Below are 20,368 nucleotides of genomic sequence, written 5' to 3' on the forward strand. Positions count from 1 at the left end.
CCCGCCTTCGGTCTCTATTCCCCTAGCGACGGGTGAGGCGGCGCGCATGCGCAGCTTCCCCCCGGCCCGGCCCGGCCCGCGTCGGTGCCGGAGGCGTGGCCGCCGCGTGCCGGTCGCCGTCCCCGCCGCGGCCCCCATGTCGCGGGCGGGGGGCGATGGCACCGTCGCGTTGGAGCGGGCCGGGGCGGAGACGGTGAAGCGGGCGGTGGAGCTGGACCTGGCGTCTCGGTTCCAGGAGTCGTTGGTGTGCTACCAGGAGGGCATCGACCTCCTGCTGCAGGTGGTGAAAGGTACCGGGCGGTGGGCGAGGGGCGGTTTGGCAGCCGTTTGCTACAACCGTTGAGGCGGTTGGTCGTTAAACACACACACCCCCGTTCCCCCCCGGCCCTGTCGGAGGCCGCCCGCCGCGGGTGGTTCTGAGGAGAGACGAGCCGTGCTTGCCGCCGAGGGCCCGCTCCCGTCCCCCGCCGCCTCCCGGGGGGGGGGAGAGGAGAGCCGGGGGTCTCTCACTCACCGGGAGAGCGGCGGCCAGGCAGGGCTCAGCTCCCCGTCGTTCCCCCCCCCCGCCTCGAGGAGAACTGGCCTGCGTGCTTTTGATTCACAGCCACGAAAGATGAGGCAAAAAAGCACCGTTACCGGCAGAAAATATCCGAGTACATGACCAGAGCCGAAGACATTAAAAAACACATTGAAAAAGAGAAACAAGGTACGGAGCTGCGATGTACCCGTTTGCGTTTAAATACCCGTTGTTACGTGAACGTTTTGTGGGCGACGTAGTTGACATAGGAATTACGCCGCGATCTTTTCTTTTCAGATGGCAAATACCATAAGCAAATCAGGATAGAGGAAAACGCAACAGGTTTCGGCTACGAAAAGCTTTTCCAAGAGTACCTTAGTGAGATTGTTTCTGAAGTTTGGGTGGAGGACCCGTACATTAGGCATGTTCATCAGGCAAGTAGATAGATATTTGGTGTAACTGATGCAGATGTAACTACTAAAAAAAAATTAAATTACTAAATTAAATAAAACTTTTACAGTTGTATAACTTCCTGCGATTCTGTGAGCTGCTAGTTAAGGGGCCATGCAAAGTGAAAACAATCCACCTCCTCACTTCCTATGATGAAGTAAGTGTCTACTTTTTGGTTTCTGTTTCCTTGTACTCAGGTGATACTGTTGTCTGAAAAGCGGATTCGTTAGCTGGTGTGCAATGAGCCAATTATCACACACGCAGGAGAGACGTTATTTATTTCGTATTTGCACAAAGATGGGTGCTAGGTGGTAATTCCACAAAGGTAGCACGCCCTGCATTTAAACAAGCAAGCAATTTATAGTTTTAGATTCACCCACTTAGTTTCCAAAGTCCTTCCCCAAAATCATTATTGGTAGTCACTTACCTGCCACCATTTCTATTGGGCTAAGGTTTTCTCCACTTCGAGTTAGAAGTACAGTGTTCTACACTGCATGCTCAAGGAGTGTGGGGGGTAAGTCTTTTAGGTCTTGAATTGAGTCAGTGGTCATGATCTCCTCCTGCCGCCTTTACTTTTCCCCTAGTTCATGCTGCTTTGGCAATCATCTGGTGCCTTCTGGAGCAGGATGTTTCCTTTTTATCAGTCTTTAGTTGCTTCTTCAAGGGTATACTGGCTGGCAAAGCCTGCATCGTTTATACAAAGTAACCAGACCTACATAGTGAAACTATTGAGTAATGGTCCTCCTTAAAGGACAGTGCATGGTGTTTAACCCTAAATTGAGCAGTATCACCACAGTTAGGCCGTAACTCAAACATATGACCCCATGCAAATATATATATATATATATATATGCAGACATATTTATTTTTAAATACAGATTTATTCTTAACCGTACTTGTTAGACTGAGGCTCTGACACCTTCAGCAGAAAACACGAAGAGCAAAATAAATATATGATTGTTGAACATAAGTAACTTAATAAATTCAGGCTTTCCTGATGACTAATAAATTCTTGGTAAGCAGGATCTTAAATGGAAAAGATATTTTTGTGAAAGCTTTGTTGTGGAAAATATCATCAAAACCAAAACATCTATTAAGATACCTTTTTTCCCCTCTTCAAACAGCTGTATATAGTTGTCATTTTCGAGGCTTTGATGAGCTAAAACCTCTCAAACTATCACTGAATGTATTTTGCCTCAAATAGTAATTGCATGTATTTTGCCTCAAATAGTAACACATATCTAGTTTCAAGGGGCTGAGAGTGACCTCCTCCTCCACATTCCTTAGCAAGTACCTGTAATCTGTCTGCTTTTTATCCTGTCTTTGAGACTGCAAATCTACCTTCATCCAAGTGACTTTCTTTGGGTTTAAGTTTTTACAAAAAAGGTTTTGTTGGTGAGTTTAGGAAGAAGTGACCAAAAGTAGATATATGTTTAAAAAAACCCCAAACCTTCCACATTATTTTTACTTTTAACAGGGCAGTGGGAGGAGTCAACAGATAAGTGGCTTGGAAGAAATACAACAATCATTGAGGAATTATGGAGTAACACTGAATATTGCATTTTCATCTTCAATACATGATCGAGAAATTAGGTGGGTGATATAAAAAATTAGTAAATGCCAGTTATTTGAAGTCAAAATACGTAACCCTAACTTTTGAGACAATTTCTAATTACAGCTGTGGTTAACAAAGTGGAAGGCAGTGGCCCTCACTCGGTAAAATCAGCCCTCTGTAGTTTCATGTGTTCTAACTGAACGTAACAGTAGATGTCTCTTTATACAGAACAGTGTCTTCCCTGGTTCATACAGGTATCGGTGACACTAGGAGATACTGAAACAAGAAGCTTGTGCGTCATGTGGGTATAACTTTTTTTTTTATTCAACATACTCATGGTTTTCACGTGTGTGAATTTTTAAAACAGATTCAACAATGGATGGATGATTAAGATTGGAAGGGGTCTTGATTATTTTAAGAAACCACAGGTAAGAATGGTTTGATCTCTTTAATTAACTTATACCGTAGAAGAGCTCGTTCCATGTTCACCATGTCAATTCTGTTAATTTCTGCAGGGTCGTTTCAGCATTGGATACTGTGACTTTGACTTGCGACCTTGTCATGAAACAACAGTGGACGTCTTTCATACTAAACATACAAAGAAAATGTGATCAGATATGACTGCTTTTAATGAGTTTTTTTATAAGCATCAAAATGTAAGACTAGAAGATGCTGCTCGAGTCCAGCTGTCCACCCGCAGAAGCAACTCTTCTAAGTACTTAGTCCAGCACAGCTTTTATAATCTATAGGTTTAAGAATATTTGAGACTTTTCAGGCTGAGAAAACACAACTGTACAATTCCTCCACTATACTTCTCCAATAATCTTAATTAACACAATCCATGTCTAAATTTGATCTTGATTTCATAACAGACCCTCAATACTGTCTCTCAAAGGTCTCTTTACTGTCATTTCTTTTTTTACTATTGATTTTGTCTTGAGCAATTTTTTTTTCTTTCTGTCTTTAATTGACCACCTCATAAACATTTGAAGCTGGACTGCCACATGTCCTCTTTTATAAGCAGCCTTATTTATTTCCTTTAATTCCTGTATTCTAGTCATGAGTACTGTTCTGCTGTGTTTTAGTCAGCCCCGTAATACCTGATTTCACAGACTTTACTGGTAACCCCAAATCTAACATTCTGTTCTCCAAGCTCCTTGCGTACAAACATTGTAGCGTTCAGTATACAGACATTTTAGGGTCATCTTATGTGTCTCTGCATGATGGATTTGGGGTTGGAAAGGATGCAAACAGCTGTATTCTTTTCCCCGTCACTCCTATATGTTCTTTTATTCCGTGATGTATGGTCATATACCTGATTAGGCGTGGAAAGGTTGTATGATCCTCTCCCGATCTTTTTCCCTGACTTGCAGGTTTAATGTCCTTCCAGCTAGTCATGCCAGTCAGAACTGCAGTAAGCTATTTCCCTGCTACTAAGATAGTTCCCTAAAAAAATAATAATTGATTTTTAAATTCCAGAAGTTGGATACCCTGAAACTTTCTTGTTGTTAAAGATTCCAAGGAATATGCTAGTCTACTATGCTAGTAGGAAAAGTCAGTCTTTTCTTGTCTTCCCTTCATCCTCTGCAAAGCGGAAGGTATCACCTGAGCTGCTGCTGCTTTTTCTCCTAATACAAGAGTTCTTGATTCTTGTCAGCAAGAATCTGGCAAAGTCGTACATTCTGACATGAAGAACAGGCAGTGGCCTGTTTTGCAGGTCCCATCAAAATCTTTTCAGCCTCAAGACTGATAGGTGCCTTACGCTTTCTGCACCTTGTGATACAATATGCCTCCATATTCTAGTAGCATGTTCATTGCTAGAACTTTTTCTCTCTCCTACGTTTCTTTTTCCTGATGGCTGGTGTATTCCATTATCCTTTTTTTATTATTTGCTTTATTTTTCTTTCACCTTCTGTCATGTCATGCTGCTATTCTTTTAGTCTTGTCTCTAACACAACAAATCTATTCCACAGCTATCAAGAAGAAACAGAGCTGGTCTTTGCCTTGTTCTTTGGGTCACAATTTGCCAGTGGTCTGCCTTTATGCTTTTGCATAATAATGTCTCAGCTTTTCAGTGTCACATCAGCAAAAAGAATAACATACGTGCCACACAAGCTGTACGCTACCAGTCAATCCCCCCAAACATTCCGTAGATGCTCCCTGGCTTGCTGCTGTGATATGAGGTTTCTGGTCACTCATCAGTTTTATTCAGTTTTGTATAATATGTGCCTGTTTTTAATGGGAATAAAGAGGTTTTTTTATTATTTGTAGTTTTAGTCATCTGTTTGAATTTTTCTCTGCACTGCATAGGCTAATCCAAGGAAGCTGGGTAATGCCTTATAGATCAGCTGGTTTTGGGAGAAGGCTTACTGTAAATACAGTAAGTTTCCCAAATGTGAAGCTTTGTATCTTTTAATCTACTCCAGCAATTTCAAACATACAGGGGCAAAATAAAAAGCCACCTTAAATATTTTAGATCAACTTTAAATTTTAGTACTTAACTGGAAATCAAAGTAAAAATCTTTATGCTTTCTGCATCTTGTAATACAATATGTCTCTCTGTTCTAGCAGTAAGCCCCTCTGATGTCGTCCTCTACAAATACCACAAGAGGCAAGCATGGTCTTCCCTCTCTTGCCCATTTATTGCCAGAACTTCTTATCTGTTTTCTAATTAGACTATAATTCACTAGCTAAGACTGCAGATTTCCTTGCAGACCCCATGGATATGCAATCTCTGCACATATATACAACTAAGCCTTTAGTGACATACCAGTTGGCGCTGCACTGCTGTCGTTACCTATAAGATCTTTATCTCTGAATTGCTCCTTTCACTGTCAGTAGGAACACCATGTACAAAGAGGAATGGGTGTCAATGAATGGAAAAAAAAAATTATCGGAGCAATCTAAGAGTACAGTTCCACAGTCATTTTACTGACTCCAGGCATGTTCTTCTGTGCTGCCATTCACACTTACATAGTCAGGTCATCACCAGGATTGTACAGTCAGGACTGCCCCTCCTGGCATCATCTGTGGAGATGAGCTTAAGCCACCTTCCCCGCTGGAGTCAGCTGAGTGCCATTCAGGGCTGGATTCAGCCCCATTCACTGCTCTCCTTAGCTAAAGGTGGGTTGCTTCTGCCATGTAATTTCCTCCAACTGAGTGCTGGTCAACCAGCCATCTTTTAAAGGTGACAGTGTGGAAGTAACATAGTAAGGCATCATAGGTCTTTGCAGGGCTCACTTGTTAAGAAATATTTGCAGATAAGGGTCTCATCTGGTTGGCACAATTTAATTAACAAAGGAGGGAAGCATTCATAAAAGGATATACTGCCTAGGGCTTCCTAATCTGTCTAGAGACTCCTTATCTGAAGAATTTCAATTGCTGCTTATTTGACAGTTTGGTGAAGAAGGAATTGTATAACCTAGCAGTACACAAACTCTGTAACTGTGTTGCTTGGGCAGAGTACCTATCAGCAGAGGCTGTGTCTGCTGTTCTGTGTTCTCTCCTATAGTAATAAACTGCTGCTGTTCTGACCTGATCAAAATTGCATTCCAGTTATTCTGCGACAGAATTTGGTGCCGTGGCTTGGATTCGCGTGTCCTGCTTCTCTTGGGAGGACCACAGACTGATTCCTGCCAAAATATCCTTGGTGCCACTCAGAAAGGTAAGGGACCTTTTGAAATCCCTACTAGAGCTTCAGCCAAGGGTTGTCTGTCTGGACAAGGACACTGGAATCAGAATATCCTTACAGACCTGATGGTAAGTCTTTTAAGTCCGGTAAGATTCAGTTGCCCTAACTTTCCACCCAATTCTTCCTTCATGCCGCAGCCTCAGGAATGTGATTAGGACAGCCCCAAGGACATTAACATCGCTGCTCCTTTACTTTCCTTAGGCCAGACTGGTCCTTATTTATCTTGCCCTATTAACAGCAATATTGTTTCTTGCCTAATTGATACTGGTGTTTCTCGATCCACTTTATCTCCCTCTGATTTTCCTGCAGCTCCCTTATCTTCAGGAGTAAAAGCTGTTGGTATTTCAGGACAATCCGTGTGTCATCCAGTAACAAGCCCTTTTTAACTATCTGCCTCATTTCTGGATACCATGCTTTCCTTTTACGTCCTACCACCCCAGTTTACCTTCTGGGAAAAGACTGACGTCAGTTGGGTTGTACTACATTTTGTGCCCTGAATGGAATTTACCTTGATATGGTCACACATCAACAGGGTGAATTTATGGCTTTTTTGCTTGATGAACCTCCCACTTCAAATTTAACTAACTCTACTATTTGAAGGCAGTTTGGTGAAGAAAGAGTTGTGTAACATAAAGGTATATAAACTCTGTAACTGCCTCATTTGGGTAGAGTTCCTATCAGCGGAGTCTGTCACTGCTGCGCTGGGTTCTCTCCTACAGCTATAGCAATAAACTGCTTCTGTTCTGACCTGATCAAAATTGCATTCTGCTTGTCTGGCAACAACAGTGAAATATACCTTGAGCCTTTCTTTCATAATGTTACTTTATATCGAGCTCTTATTTTTATTTAACATGAAAACTGTCATTTTCAGTTTGCTATTGCCTTTCATTAGCAAATTTTCTCCTAGGTGGTAACATAAGGAACCTGTTTCTCCTAGATCTGTATTTGCAAGTGTATTTCCTAATGTAGAAGTATTCCCACTTTTAGCCTAGATACCAGTACCTATGGCTGCAGTGACACCCAGCTTTGTGCCAGGCAGTCCAGGTACAAAGGAGGCACATATGGCCCAGTTAGCCTCTCTAGCCCTCATCACATTATCCCCCACACTGAACTTCCTAATCCTTCCCCCACTTCTGCACATGCATGGATGAAAGCCCTAATCCAAGGTAGAACTGCTGGACTGGTTCACTACACATGGTCTTTGAGCTACTATCCACAAGGAGCAGGATGCAGGGTGGGGGATCCAGTGCAGCAGCACAGGGGCAGTTTTCCATCTACCCTATCCCATCTGTGTCAGCCCTTTGTACCTTCTCTGCTACAGAGCCAGTTTGGGATGCCGCCACCATTTTCTCTGGTTTAAGCAGCTATGCTGTCTGTCAGCATGGAGCGATACAGGGCTGCGGCTTATCGCAGTGGCTTACATCCTACAGTTTGGGAACCGCAGGTGCAGGCAGTGTGAAATCTAATTGCTAGTAGGTAATATTAAGCAAAAGCACAAGATTAAACAGTTTTAATGACTAATAAGAGAAAAATTCAGCTTGTAGAAATGAACGTTTTAATTTTGTTTTCAATAAATCAAATAAAAAAGCAGCAGCAGTTTAACTTACATTTTCAAAATGCAAGTCACATTAACATTACCATATTCTCACATAACAGGTTCCACCTGTTGTGCAACTCATCATCTTGTGGACACATTCTTAGTAACGTTGTCGCTAGCATAGTGGTTTCATTTGGGCAAAACTTACTGCCAACAAGGCTCTTCACCAGTTCACTGCACAGTGCTGGTGGCAGCCACTGCTCCGGCAGATCAATGTTGCAGACTTCAATCCTTCCATGCTTTACATCCATATCTACTTTAACATCAAGAACAGAGTCTTTATAGACCATGTTAAAACAAGTGCTAACGCTGAACTTCGGTGTCTTTCCATACACCCATTCCCAGGTTTGTAGTTCCTTAGTTTTATTATTAATTCCAGGAAGCACAGTCTCATCAGCTGGATTTATTAAGGTGATGTGATGATCTATATGGTGTTGTGTAGCATATTCTTCAGCAATGGCATCCAGGAGCAACTCACAAGTTAAACTAGGATCCTCTTCAAAGAGATTTTTCACTGAGGCAGGCACACTAGGAGTGGCATTGCTTTTTAGCCCTTTATAAGGACTTTTTAGCACAGAAGATAAAACAAACTTGTCTGCGTTACAGAGTAAGGTGCAGTGGTGATAAGCAGTTGTCCTTCCCAGCTTTGCAGCAGTACCTGAGATTTTGTATTGCCTATCTAGCAAGATGTCATATCTGTCAGTGACATGTACATCTAACTGGGGGCGCAAGGCTTTCAGTGCCTTCACAACTAGTTTCAGGTTTTCCATTCGTTCATATTTTTTTCTGGTTGTAAAGAAAGTCAAATTGATATTGCCTAAGTCATGGTAAACTGTCCCTCCTCCACTTCTTCTCCTGGCTAGTTTTATACTTTTTTGCCTCAAGAGCCTGAGGTTGCATTCCTGCCAGGGGTTCTGATGTCTCCCTATTACCACAGCTGGGGAATTTCTCCAAAGGAAAAGGACCTGTCGGTTCTCTAAATTCACATGGTCATGGATCCAGTCTTCCACAGCTAGATTTTGGTAAACATCATTAGAAATAGACTGGATAATGAGGCTTCCACAAGTTGTGCTTCTGAAGCCAGCTTTTGGAGTCCTGAGGATGCAGGATAGCTGAAGGCAGTTCTTCAGTGATGACTGGAGTACCATGTTTTTGATGACGGGACAGCAGATGGAAGGAATGCTTGATCTGGTAAAGCTGAACGCGGCACGTCCGCAACCTGCTGTTGTGACAGAAATGAAACGCTAGTGGAAGTGACGATGCAGTCACGCTCCTCCCAAAGCAGCCACGGTCCTGAGCTGATGCGGGTTAAGAGGCACGCTTCTCCTCCTGAAGCCAGTGATGCCGTTCAGCTCAACGTAACAGCTGGGGCTGTCAGAGTAGCTTCTCCTCGCGGTCTCTGGTGCCTAAAAGACCAAAGGAAGAAATGAAATTAAACTGCGCACCTTCCCCTCACTCAATACAGTCCTGCTGATGCAATTTTACTTCGTGGATTTGGCTAAACTTAACCTGAGCGGTCCAGTTTATTAGTCTTTTTTCATTGGTCTGATAAGAAAAAAACCGGCGCAGCAAGCTGACGACCTTGCTGGGTCAGCGCCGATCCAGCCAGGCGCAGGCCTTGCTGCCGTGGAGCCTGCGAGCGCCCTACCGAGAGGCGAGTCGAGGCGAGCCCCGCGGACTGACCGGAGCCGGTACCGCCCGCTACCGTCCCGCCGCCATTTCCTTCTCGGCTCAGGTCTTCCCTCCGCCACGGCGGCTCCCCTCGGCGGCCTCCCCTCACCGCGGGGCAGCCCGAGCGGCAGCAGGCCCCGTGCACCCCAACGGCCGGTCCCGCGCGCGCCGGGCGCCGCTCACGGCGGGACGGGGCGGCGCCCGTGGCCCCGCCGGCCGCCTCCGCGGAGCGCCTTCCGCTTCCTGAGGTCAGGGCTGCGGGAGCCGGGCGCGGGGGTGGGGGGCTGCCCCGCGGTACGCGGGCGCCGGTGCGAAGCCGTGAAGGAGAAGGGGAGGGGGGCGGGAAATCCAGCGCCCCGCTGATGGCGGAGGGGGGCGGGCGGCCGGGCGGGCTTCTGTTGCCCGGGTGAGAGCTGAGGGGAGCGGTGAGCGGCGCGCGCGGGTGCCGCTTCTCAGGTGGGGCGGTTGAGAAGGAGCGAGAACGATCTAGCCTGGCGAAACAAACAAGAAACCTTCTATGGTAGGAGAGGGTAAATTGGTCAGCGGTACTGAAGGAAGTAGGCCGGTGCTGATCCGTACTGCCTCTGCCGACGCGGTAACTGCGACGCATCGGACGGATCATGCTGACGAGAGGCCGGTGTGCGGCCGATAATGCGGGTGATTTCCTCATGCAAGACCCGGCCGTGCAGTTGCTCGCCACGGGATGCTCTGGGTGCTAGAGGCTTTCGTGAGTTCAAAAGGAGACCGAACAAGTTAACACAAATGCACAGAGCCCCGTGAAACATATAGCAACCGTCCTTGAAGACACAGAAACTGAAAGTTGATAGCATAATTGATTAACAAGCTGGAAGTGATCAAAGACTGGATAATTAAAGTTATATTGCATGCAGCAGATTGTCTTCAGATTTGCTTTGATTTAAGCCATTCTTAAAGTCTGCCGGACCTTAGCTATAACTCTTCTTCGAGAGCTATCGTCTGTATTTAAGCTTACGCTGCGGGACAATGTTCAGAGCTAGTAGTTGAAGTTTTTATCCACGCTAGTATCTATATGGGCAAATGTGTGCTGTATATCTCTTGCTGGTGTATGTGTATTCCTAAAGGATTGCATGCTTTTACCTTCCGCCTTAATATTGGAGTCCTAAGACATGAAGGAATTGTAGAGAAAGAGGTTGGTAGAGGGGGTTGTGAGAATTCACATAGGCTATTCCTCTTGAACAGTTACAGGTGAATAATTTTTCTTCTTTCTAGTTCTAGGAATAAGTGGCTTAAGAAGAAATGCCAAGTTGATATCCTTATTCAGATGAAACAGTGAAATTACTTGAGGAGGCAGTTTGGCTTTGGGTATGTAATTGAGTGTTTACCTATTTGCTTTACCAATAAAGAAAACCGTTGATATGACCTGAATTGCCTTTACCTTCTAATTGAAGAAACAGTACTAGAACAGCTATATTCCCTGAAAGGTGAAGGACAAAAGAAGGTGGATAAGGCTGAAAGACTTCCGAGATGAAAGATGCGGGCTTGGGGTGGTTTCCTACTGAAGAACTGGATCATTAAGAGCAAGACAGTTCCTTACCAAACTCTCGAAGGAGATGTGTGGGTGTGGTAGGGCAAGCAAAAAGTAAGAAACTGTCACCACATGTGTCCTGGTGGTGATTAGCTGGAGAAACAGATTCTTAAAAGAAGCCTGACATGATGCGTGCCCCAGCACGTGGCATGTTTTATTGTCACATTAAAAAAAGAAAAAAGTTGGGAATTATTTTAAGCAGTTTGAAATGGGCATAACTTGTTGCTAAATTAGACTGGTGATAACTTTTCACTGGGGTGAACTGTTCTGTAACGCATAGGGTAAAAAGCATGCAGACTTTGATTGTCCATAGAAACGTGCTGCTTTAGTGTTCTAAATATTGGAAAATCAACTGAGGCAGTTGGCAAAATGCAAAAGTGAACCTGGGCACTTTAACGCTGGTCAGAGGAAGTGAAATGCATCTTGTGGGACTTCTGATGTTACTAAAAAACAAACAAAATGTGGGACCGTTTGTTTCCATTTTGGCACTTGACTCGGAAATTTGCGATGTGTCATTTTGCCACAGGGTGTCACTAAAAACATACTGTGAGCTGTTAACGCTCCAGTGTTTTTCTAGTTGAAAACTGTCGGCCTAACCAAGGCAGCTCGTTCCCTTAATTAGAACCACAATTTGCTAAAAAATGTGAAGTGTGCAGAATACTAGGTGGACAGGTAAAAATGTCATGGGTCTGTTTCTGATATGCTGAAGGATAGAACACACGTGCAACAGTAAGCACCTTTCCTGAAAAGTGGCTATTGTTGAAGACAAACCCAGCAAGATAATTAGACATATTCTGGTAATAAGCAAAAAGTATGAATTTATAGATACACACCGTGATTTATTTATCTCTTCATTCAGTCAGTGAGGAAGGAAACTGCAAGATTTGGAGGGTGAGGTTAATATAAGAGAGGTAGTGCAAAACTATACTAATGCCATCTTCTGTGTGGACCTAAATAACCACCTGTCTGGATTGGGCTTCTAAAATTTCTTTTGTCTCAACTACTATCATATAAATCACATATCTGCAAAATACAGCAATTATTATTTTTGCTTTTGAAAACAATCCTGTGTATGATTTTCGCTCTTTCTTTGATCAACAAAGCTTTGTTTGGTATATAAAAAGCAAAGCAACTGCTCTGCACAACATTAACCAGCATTAACATATAAGAGAGAACTCACCATATGTCACTCAGAGAAAACCATAGACATACAGAACAAAACCAAATAAAAATATATCATTTCACTCCTAAAATGAATTTTCATGAAGAATAATTTTGGTAAAGTTATGAAAACCTGAAATGCTCTTTTCACATCTCTTTTGGAGATAAACATGATAATGCAGAGTCTTCTCTGATGATTTCCACCATACAAAAATCAGAAAGTAAGACTTACAAGAAATCCAGGATGGGGAGAGGAAAAGAAAGACCTGTTTCTTGTGCTCTCTTTCTGGAAGTTAACGTCTTCCAATTTCTTCTCTGTTTTTGGGTGGGGATCATATTTGAGAGGTATTGCTCACTCCTCCAAAAAGGTGAGCTCTATCCATGAGTGCTTAATAGTGGCAGCTTGTCAAAAAACCTTCTCATTCACCCAGCACTGTCTTCAGAATATAAAATCTGTGCCAATGCCTAGCAGGGAAGAGAGTACATTTTCTTTGGTTTCTCAAGCTTGACTTTGGGACTACCTAAAGCAGCCTCTTTCAAAGACTGCTTATATCCGTGCCAGACGTGAGCAGGCAATAGGAGTCAAAGGATTCAAACAGCCTCCTTACCCTTTTCACATCGCTTTCTTCAAAGGCACCAGTCTTCTCGTCCCTGTCTGTGCTATTCCAAGAAGAGATGTGCAGCTAGAGGTGCTGTAAATAAGAACTCCTATCTCAGGGTATAAGAAAACATAAGACATTTCTCTCATATGTTTTTGTTAGTGGAAGAAAGAAAAGCATAATTAGCCTTGTAATACCTTGATGTTTTAACTTTACAATGTTTGTAAACCAGTTAATACGTTAGTCCTAGCATTAAAAAGCAGGAATGAGTTCAGACTGGGTTTTATTGTACGTGCAAAGCTAATGCCTGACACTGTAAAGAAACAAGTGTAATGTTAAAGGTAATATTTATTCTGGACAATACAACTGGCACATCTATCTTACATATGTAAATTAGATGGGTTTTGGATAGAAGATAAGGTTTAATTAAAGGAAGGCTATTTTCACAAGATGAAGTCTTTCTTATCTAACACTTGTTCTTGTCAAGCCAGAGAGATTGTATGGCAATTGCTGGAGTTTTAATCTGTAAAAGTGTCTCCTTGGATATTAGTTTCTGAAGGAAATGAACCTAATTAGAGTAGAGGTTCAGCTCAGCTCCCTGAGCTCACTGTCTGTCCCGGCTGATCAGCTGTGGCAGTTTTAGAATGAATACCCATCTTCTCTCCTGGGGCTGGACTGACAAGGCATGGCTGCTTGGCTTTGCCTCTGAAATCTTCTGACCTGTAAGCATTGCGTGCTGCCTTTCTCTGAGGCTTTCGGATTAATCAGGGGTGAGGCCTATGCTGCATGTGTGCAGATGGGCCCAGGGAGGTTTGAATTAAAGGTAAAGGTGCTTTAAAACAAAAGAATTCCACTCAAATGAACAATGGAAGGTATTGCATATGTTGCAGTATGCTGGTCTGCAACATTGACCCACCTCCCTGTCTCCATCCCCAAATAACTATGAAGAATTGAACTATTATTTCAGGAAGTCATCTTTTTATCTCTCAAGGTCTGGAGAGAACATTATGTCACTTCAGGAGAGGCTTGGCTTAGCCCCCCCCCCCCCCCCCCCCCCGCCAACAAAAAAGCCTTTCAAAAAGAAATAGCAAGCGGTCACTCAATACTCATTTGTACTTAAACCAAAGAAGAAATATGAGCACCTTTTCTTGACTTTAGTAATGTTTTTTGAGGAACTATGCTACCAGTCATAAACCTGATACCTGAAAGTTTAATTTTCATAGATAAGAGTTACTCAAAAACCTCCCAGGATGAAACCAAGTAGAGAAATAATTAAAATTTCTATGAAGGCAGTGCTCATAAATATTTATATCAGAATTAATGGGAAAAGGGTTTTACTGATAATTTTGTACAAGGTTTTACATCATATTTTTTTACGATTTTTTAGGATTATTTCTAACCTCTCATTTGCTTTTGCTTCTGGTATTTCAGTCATACACGCCTGTAAGGACAACAGGTACTATGATCATCTTGGAAAGCAAGGTGAAAGAGAATAAAAGTGCAGGCACCGTGCGCTCGCTACGCAGAGCCGCTTAGGTCAGCTGTTGTGCTGGTACAGTGCCCCGGGTTGGCACGTCCGTCACAGCTGCCTGGCCCCCGTCCGCCAGGACTCCCAGCCCAAGGAACTGGAACGGCCTCGGGGGGAAGGGCAGTACGGTGAGAACGTAAAGGGTATGGATAGCTTTTCCTTCGCGGGGCGAGCTGGAGTCGGGGTTTCCACGGGCTCTTCACAACCATCCAGACTAGCCAAGGCTTTCACTCAGCCACCTGGAAGAAGGTGAACCGCCTTAGCCGCGCTCCCGCCGTGGAGAGCTTCGCCCCGCCGCGGCCGCCGGCAGGCGAGGAGATGGCTGCTGGCGCGGAGACCCGCGGCTGTCCCCAGCGCTGAGGAGAAAGCCCTCAGAGACGTTGGGGGCGCGCCCCGGGCAGGCGAATGACCGCGCACGGCCGGCCCTTCCCGCCGCCGCCGGCCCCCTCGGCAGGCTGAGAGGGGCGGCTGAGGGGGCGAGGCCGCCCGCCGGCCGTTGCCAGGCGCCCGGGGAACGCGGCGGGCGCCCGCCCGCCCGGGGAGCTCGCCGTTGGGCCGGGGCGGAGAGCGGGCGCGGCGGCGGGTGAGTGCGCGGGACGGGCGGCGGGGCGGGCGGCAGGTGCCTCACCTGGCCCCGGCAGCCGCCATGAGCGGCCGGCGCTCCGCAGGGCGCCGGAGCGGGAGAGCGGAGAGTCGCCCCAAGGTAGAGACCGGCGGGGCTCGCCTGGGTGCCGTGCCCCGCCCCGGGGGGGGGTGCGGAGCGGGTGCGGGCCCTTCGGGTACTGGTGCTGCGTACGCTGTGGGAGAACAAGGAGGAAAGGCATCTTAAACGGCTAACCACTGAAATTAGTTGGAACTCAAAACCAGTTTTGAGGACTTAATCTGTCCGAAAAGTTTAACTAACTCTGAATTCTTTTGGTCCTGCTGCAAGGCCTGCTGCCAGTGTCTTAGTGCTGCGTCAAGCTTAGGGTGGTCTTGGTGTGAAGTTTCATCCCGGTTGCAAGGGGTTTGCATTATCGCAGTTCAGAGGATGGTGGAGAAACTCGTCAACAGCGGTAGTTAAATCTTACCGCTTGTAGTGGTTTCAGCCCAGCCGGTAACAAAGCACCATGCATATGGCTATCGGTATTTTTTGATAGTGGGTTTTGGGGTTTGAGTCTATAAAGCTGTAAGTGGTCGGTAATTTTGTCTGCTTAGGGACAGCTTTCATTGTATAGCATTGTGAGCACAATTGTAATTAGTTAAGGTGCTCGAATTATAATTCATGTCTGTATAAAGAGGAGTAAATTGCTAAAATGGTATATTCCATGAAGAACCCTTAATTTTTATAGTCTAAATACAGTATCTCTGAGTGCTTGCCAGAGCTTTCTTGGTTATCTAAGAGAAGATGAGAGGGGAAAATCATAGAATCGTTTAGGTTGGAAAAGACCCTTAAGATATGGTACAGGTTAGCCGTATGAAGCAACAAAACCACTTTTGGTGTAGTCAGTTACTTGAGGCTTGAGGGTGTAGATGTGACTCAGACTTCAATTTTGTTATTTTAAGTGTTGTTTGTACATTCAGATGTAGAGTAGGATTTAGCCTCCCTGCCCTTCATTAGCACTCCTGTTCCCATTGGGTAAAGCAGGCATCGTTGTAAACTTCCGCCAGTAATAGCAGAGCTGTATTCTCCCCAGATTTTATAACTTAATAAAACTGCAGGAATCCCAAAACACAGATGTACAGATGCTGTCTCTATTGCCCTTTGTGGATGCTTTTCCACTCAACCAATCCATAATTATCACATTTTCAGGTTTGTAACTGTGCTTTGTTATTAATTCAGTAGCATTAGCTGGATCAGTGGCAAAATTAACTACCAGTGAATTTAAGACCACTGAATTTACCACCATAAAATTAACTAAGAAATGGCAAAATTAACTACCACTGAATGTCACAGGACAGAGACCACCCAGAAGGCTTTTTTTCACAAAGCATCTTTCAGGTCTTCCTAAGTAATACAGAATGTATTTTTGTGCACTATTAGCAGTACCTGAAGAAAACTCTGACTACTAGAATCAAGTGAACCTCATAGAATTCAGTATTCAGTGATGCTGATTTCTCGTGCATTACAGGATCAGCCTGTGCAAGCAATGGAGTTTCTGCATCGCACTGTATCCATATCTTGATTATGCTGGGATTTTAGAAATCTGAGGACTCAGAAAATTGGAAAGCTTTATGAGGCAGTAATGCTCCCATAGACTGAGATGTTAAAATAAGTTGATAGTGCCAAAATGGTTAGCAACTTATGGTTTCTTACAAAAAGGCCACATAATATTTTTTTAAAAAGACAATATTGTTTCAGGAAAATTATTAATTATGGATTAATTGATGAATTACTATTAATACTTGATGTGCTACATTTCTGCTGGCCTTCGTGAAGTATGTGTGAAGGATATGGGCCCAACTCAAAGAGGATGATTGAAGGGCATTCCTAAGATCTAACAGAACCATTGTGAGCAAGGCTGTTGGAAACTTGAGACCAGGCCTGGAGAGACATTTCCTCTCACAGTGCTATGGGAGAATAACACTAATGGCAGCCCAGCTTGAGGCAGTTTTTAGCATAAACGTTAAGGATCAGATTCTCTACTGTCCAGAACACTTCAAAATTAATTTGTTCAGAATGGTGCTAGTAGTGTGCATATTATTCCTTGGTGAATAATGTATACTGATTCTTTTGTTGTTGTTAAGCATAAATTACTTCTTATTATTAAATACTCCCTGCAAATCCTTGAAGATGAAGTAAAATACTTTCTTCCTCCTTGTCCTTACAGATTGAAGATCTGAAGAAGATAAACCATGAGCTAAGGCAACGTGTCATACAACTTCTTGATAAGAAGCAGGTGGTGGAAAGTCAAGTGGATAGGTTCACCTGTAAAAAAGATCATCTGTGTAAAGAACTGGCTGTAAATGGCAAACTGTCTGAGCAGCTGGAGAAAGAATTGCTATTCAATACTGCTGATAAGGAGCTTGAGGAAGCAAAGGTATCTATTTATTAGAATTAATACTGTCCAGTGATATTTTAATGTTGGTTGATAATATTATGGGGAACTGTTTTGGTTTGTTCTTTTTTTTTTTTTTTTTTTTAATTTTTATTTTACCTTTTGGGCTGAATATCTAGCTTTCATCTCTGCTTTGAAGTATATTTGCTGGGATGAAGGAGGAGTAGGTTCTGGCCAGTGTGGTATTTTTCAGGTGTGGATGGTTCAAGGATTAAAATCATGCTTGCAGTTGGAAAGAATGTAATTTCAGTGAAAACTGCTTTTGATTTCACAGGATAATGGAAAATTGCATTCTGTGCACATGCAATTACGTAATTTAGTAGTAGTAGTCAGATGGGAGAAAGAATATTCTTTGTTTGCCATTAGTGTAACTACATTCTTATTTCTTTAGCCCATAGGTATAGTCAAACTGTCCCTGTTTTCAAAAGTTCCTCCATAAGACAGTTCTAGGAAAACATATCCCATACTTCCTTTTTCATTCACTCACCTGAGAGTAACTCAACTGTTAATGTTTTTCCTAATCCTGGACTGCATCTGAAGATAAAACTTTTAACTGATTCCCTTCTAGATTGAGTTTATTGTTACTAAATAGTATGTTTTCAGTCTACTCAAACTACTCAATTTTTTTATGGTAAATTCAAATTCGACACCAGCAGAACAAGATAAACAAGCTGGAACGTACGGTGAAAACACTAAAATCTGTGAGTTAAACATGTATCGTTAACATATATGTAGCTGTGAAATCAGGTCATTTCCATATGAAATTAATACTTGTACAAGTGAATTTCACTTGCTTTGTTTTCACTGAATGACAGGCAAGTTATAGAATGGATAAACATATCTGTTTTCATTTGTAGTTCTCTGTCTCTAGGTGGATGGGAATCTGTTTCTGTTTTGCAACTAGCCTGTAATGATTTTGCTTTTGAGAATCGTAATTTACAAAATTGCATGTGACTGTTTTGAATACCTTGTAAATCACTTGCAAAACAGAAAGAAGTAACATGTTTTATTTAAAATTTTTATCTTAATATTCCATCTTCCTTAAGGTGTAATGATACTGTTGGAACATTTCGAAATGTATACAATGATGTAATTTTAGAAATATTCGCCAGTGGTAAATGTAACTTAAATTAACATTTGAATTTATTAAGTGGACTCATTAATTTGCTTCCAGTATAAATTGATAGGGAATTTTTTTTTAATGTGTTCAAGATAATAATTTCTTGCTGTAGTTAAAAGATTTGTCTCAAATTTCAGGGGGGGTGGGACGGGTTGGTTTTTTTTCTTTCCTGTATAAAATATTTGACCTTATGCCACAATCCTACAAAGAACCCCCTCTGGAAAAAAACCACTCTGACCATGTAGAGCTTATTGCTCAATTACCCTGGAAAGATTTCGATCCTTCAGCCAGAAAGCTTGGGATTTGAGAGCTAGATTCACTGAGAGATTTAGGTGATTAATTTATAACTTTTCAGGGATTTAAAGACCTACTTCTGCATGTGTCTTAAAAATAATAAATTTGCAGAGTTTAGTATTCCTTAGGTGCTTAAGCTTTTATGAGTCCAGGTATTTCCAACAGATAGATTGTAACAGAGAGGGATTTGGTGTGCAATTTTGAACTTTGGAATTGTTGTTGTTTGGAATCTGTTTTAGGCCCCTGCATGGCTTCCTGGATTTCAACTATACTTATTTGCACATTACTTTATTTCCATTTCAGAAATTCACCTTTCATGGATCTTAAGCAAGCATAGTGGCCTAATTTCTTTCATATCTAAAAATTAATTAGATATTCCAATACAAATCTACTTAATTGTCCTCCTTAGTTTTGAACTGATATATTCCAAGTTAATTAACATTTAGCTTTTATGTCCTTTTCTGTCCTGTTAGAGTCCTTTTAGAAGGGCATTCAGACGTATTCTGCAATATAACAAAAAAGAGACATTCAGAAGTTACTTTAAAGTGCTAAATGGGTATTTATTTTAATTACATATCTGCTTCATCTTCATTTTGAAGAGTGTGTTTATCCATTTTACACTGAAGTATCATTCATTACAAACGTTCTATTTCATTGAATGAATTCTCTCATATTTGCACATGCAGATTATTTTACAAACAGAAGCTGAAATAAAGCAAGGGAGGTCACCTTCAAGGCTTGATACCTTTATTAAGACATTGGAAGAGGACAAAGATTACTATAAATGTGAGACTGGGAATTTGTTGAAGGTATTTCGAAACGCGTTTTCAAGTCCTAAGCAAACCTCTACTTGTGGCAGCATGTCAAAAAAATTTTCATCCATCCAGGTGAGCTTCAGAAAACACTTTGGAAGAGGAGGAATGCATTTTTTAGAATGTTGGTTTATCTTATGCTAAACTACCATAATTACCAGGAAGAAAAACTAATTGATTATAAATGGAAGGATGCATAAGATGGGAATGGGCCAATAATGTGAACTTAACTGCTGCTTTACACTGCATGCATATATATCACTTTAAATGGTTACTGACAACTGCTTACCTTTTATGTAATTATTAACATGATTGTCAGTACCATTTGTGATAGACGTTTGCTGCTCAAAATAAATGTGTATTTTAGAAAATGGTATGTGTATCTGGTCTCTAATACTAAGAAATATATATGTACAGTCTTGACTATCTAGAGCTTACTAGGTTGAAGGCTTATTAAATCTTTAATAGAAATTTCCAAACCAGATATAATAAGAAAGCATATCAAGTTTTATTTCTCTACTTTAACGTTATATCACCTTATTCTTTAAGGGAGTGAGTTCTGATCCAGAAGTTTTGAAAATACTGAGAGAACGTGAAGAACTTAAGTCAGTGCTGAAAAAATATCAGCGCCATGTGGCAGAAATTCAGGGTAACTTCAAGGTTTTAACAGCTGAGAGAGACAAAATTGTCAATCTTTATGAACAGGTAATTTTATTTATATTTGTATGATTAATTAAAATAAGGTGATGTGCAAAAAAAATCCTATTTTTG

The 20,368-nt window shown here is 42.5% G+C and overlaps 3 protein-coding genes and 1 long non-coding RNA gene across 15 annotated transcripts in view; 2 read left to right on the top strand and 2 right to left on the bottom strand.

The window, feature by feature from the left end:
* Window positions 1–38: 38 nt before the first annotated feature.
* Window positions 39–10,879, top strand: MITD1 (microtubule interacting and trafficking domain containing 1). 12 transcript variants are annotated; one of them, XM_029998805.2, is made up of 8 exons: window positions 39–69; window positions 125–290; window positions 605–706; window positions 815–951; window positions 1,038–1,124; window positions 2,445–2,560; window positions 2,890–2,950; window positions 6,078–7,026. In XM_029998805.2, exons 2-8 carry the CDS (start codon window positions 137–139, stop codon window positions 6,366–6,368), a joined length of 948 nt encoding a protein of 315 aa, XP_029854665.1. In that variant the 5' UTR covers window positions 39–69; window positions 125–136; the 3' UTR covers window positions 6,369–7,026. The 12 variants fall into 12 exon arrangements, with proteins under 12 accessions (XP_029854665.1, XP_040975389.1, XP_040975390.1 ...); XM_041119455.1 differs by lacking the exon at window positions 39–69 and adding an exon at window positions 10,730–10,879 and having other exon boundaries at window positions 76–290; window positions 6,078–6,186; XM_041119456.1 differs by lacking the exon at window positions 39–69 and adding an exon at window positions 10,736–10,879 and having other exon boundaries at window positions 76–290; window positions 6,078–6,186.
* On the bottom strand, window positions 7,746–9,216 carry LIPT1 (lipoyltransferase 1). The gene has a single exon (XM_029998804.2). The coding sequence runs from the start codon at window positions 8,956–8,958 to the stop codon at window positions 7,837–7,839; it is 1,122 nt and encodes a 373-aa protein (XP_029854664.1). The 5' UTR covers window positions 8,959–9,216; the 3' UTR covers window positions 7,746–7,836.
* A 1,674-nt stretch (window positions 10,880–12,553) lies between the features above and the next one.
* On the bottom strand, window positions 12,554–14,274 carry LOC115334535. The gene is made up of 3 exons (XR_003921143.1): window positions 14,206–14,274; window positions 12,815–12,914; window positions 12,554–12,671 (listed from the first exon to the last, which is right to left on the bottom strand). It is a non-coding gene; the product is annotated as an uncharacterized LOC115334535 (long non-coding RNA).
* A 76-nt stretch (window positions 14,275–14,350) lies between these two features.
* The window catches only part of TSGA10 (testis specific 10), a 42,061-nt gene continuing 36,043 nt past the window's right edge, over window positions 14,351–20,368 (top strand). The window contains exons 1-5 of the mRNA XM_029998799.1: window positions 14,351–14,461; window positions 17,144–17,353; window positions 18,007–18,072; window positions 19,472–19,672; window positions 20,147–20,302. Coding sequence (XP_029854659.1) covers window positions 19,646–19,672; window positions 20,147–20,302 — 183 coding nt within the window. The 5' untranslated portion in view covers window positions 14,351–14,461; window positions 17,144–17,353; window positions 18,007–18,072; window positions 19,472–19,645. The remainder of the gene's footprint in view (window positions 14,462–17,143; window positions 17,354–18,006; window positions 18,073–19,471; window positions 19,673–20,146; window positions 20,303–20,368) is intronic.

The sequence above is a fragment of the Aquila chrysaetos genome, chromosome 23, assembly GCF_900496995.4.
Source record: "Aquila chrysaetos chrysaetos chromosome 23, bAquChr1.4, whole genome shotgun sequence".
In the NCBI taxonomy this organism is placed as follows: Eukaryota; Metazoa; Chordata; class Aves; order Accipitriformes; family Accipitridae; genus Aquila; species Aquila chrysaetos.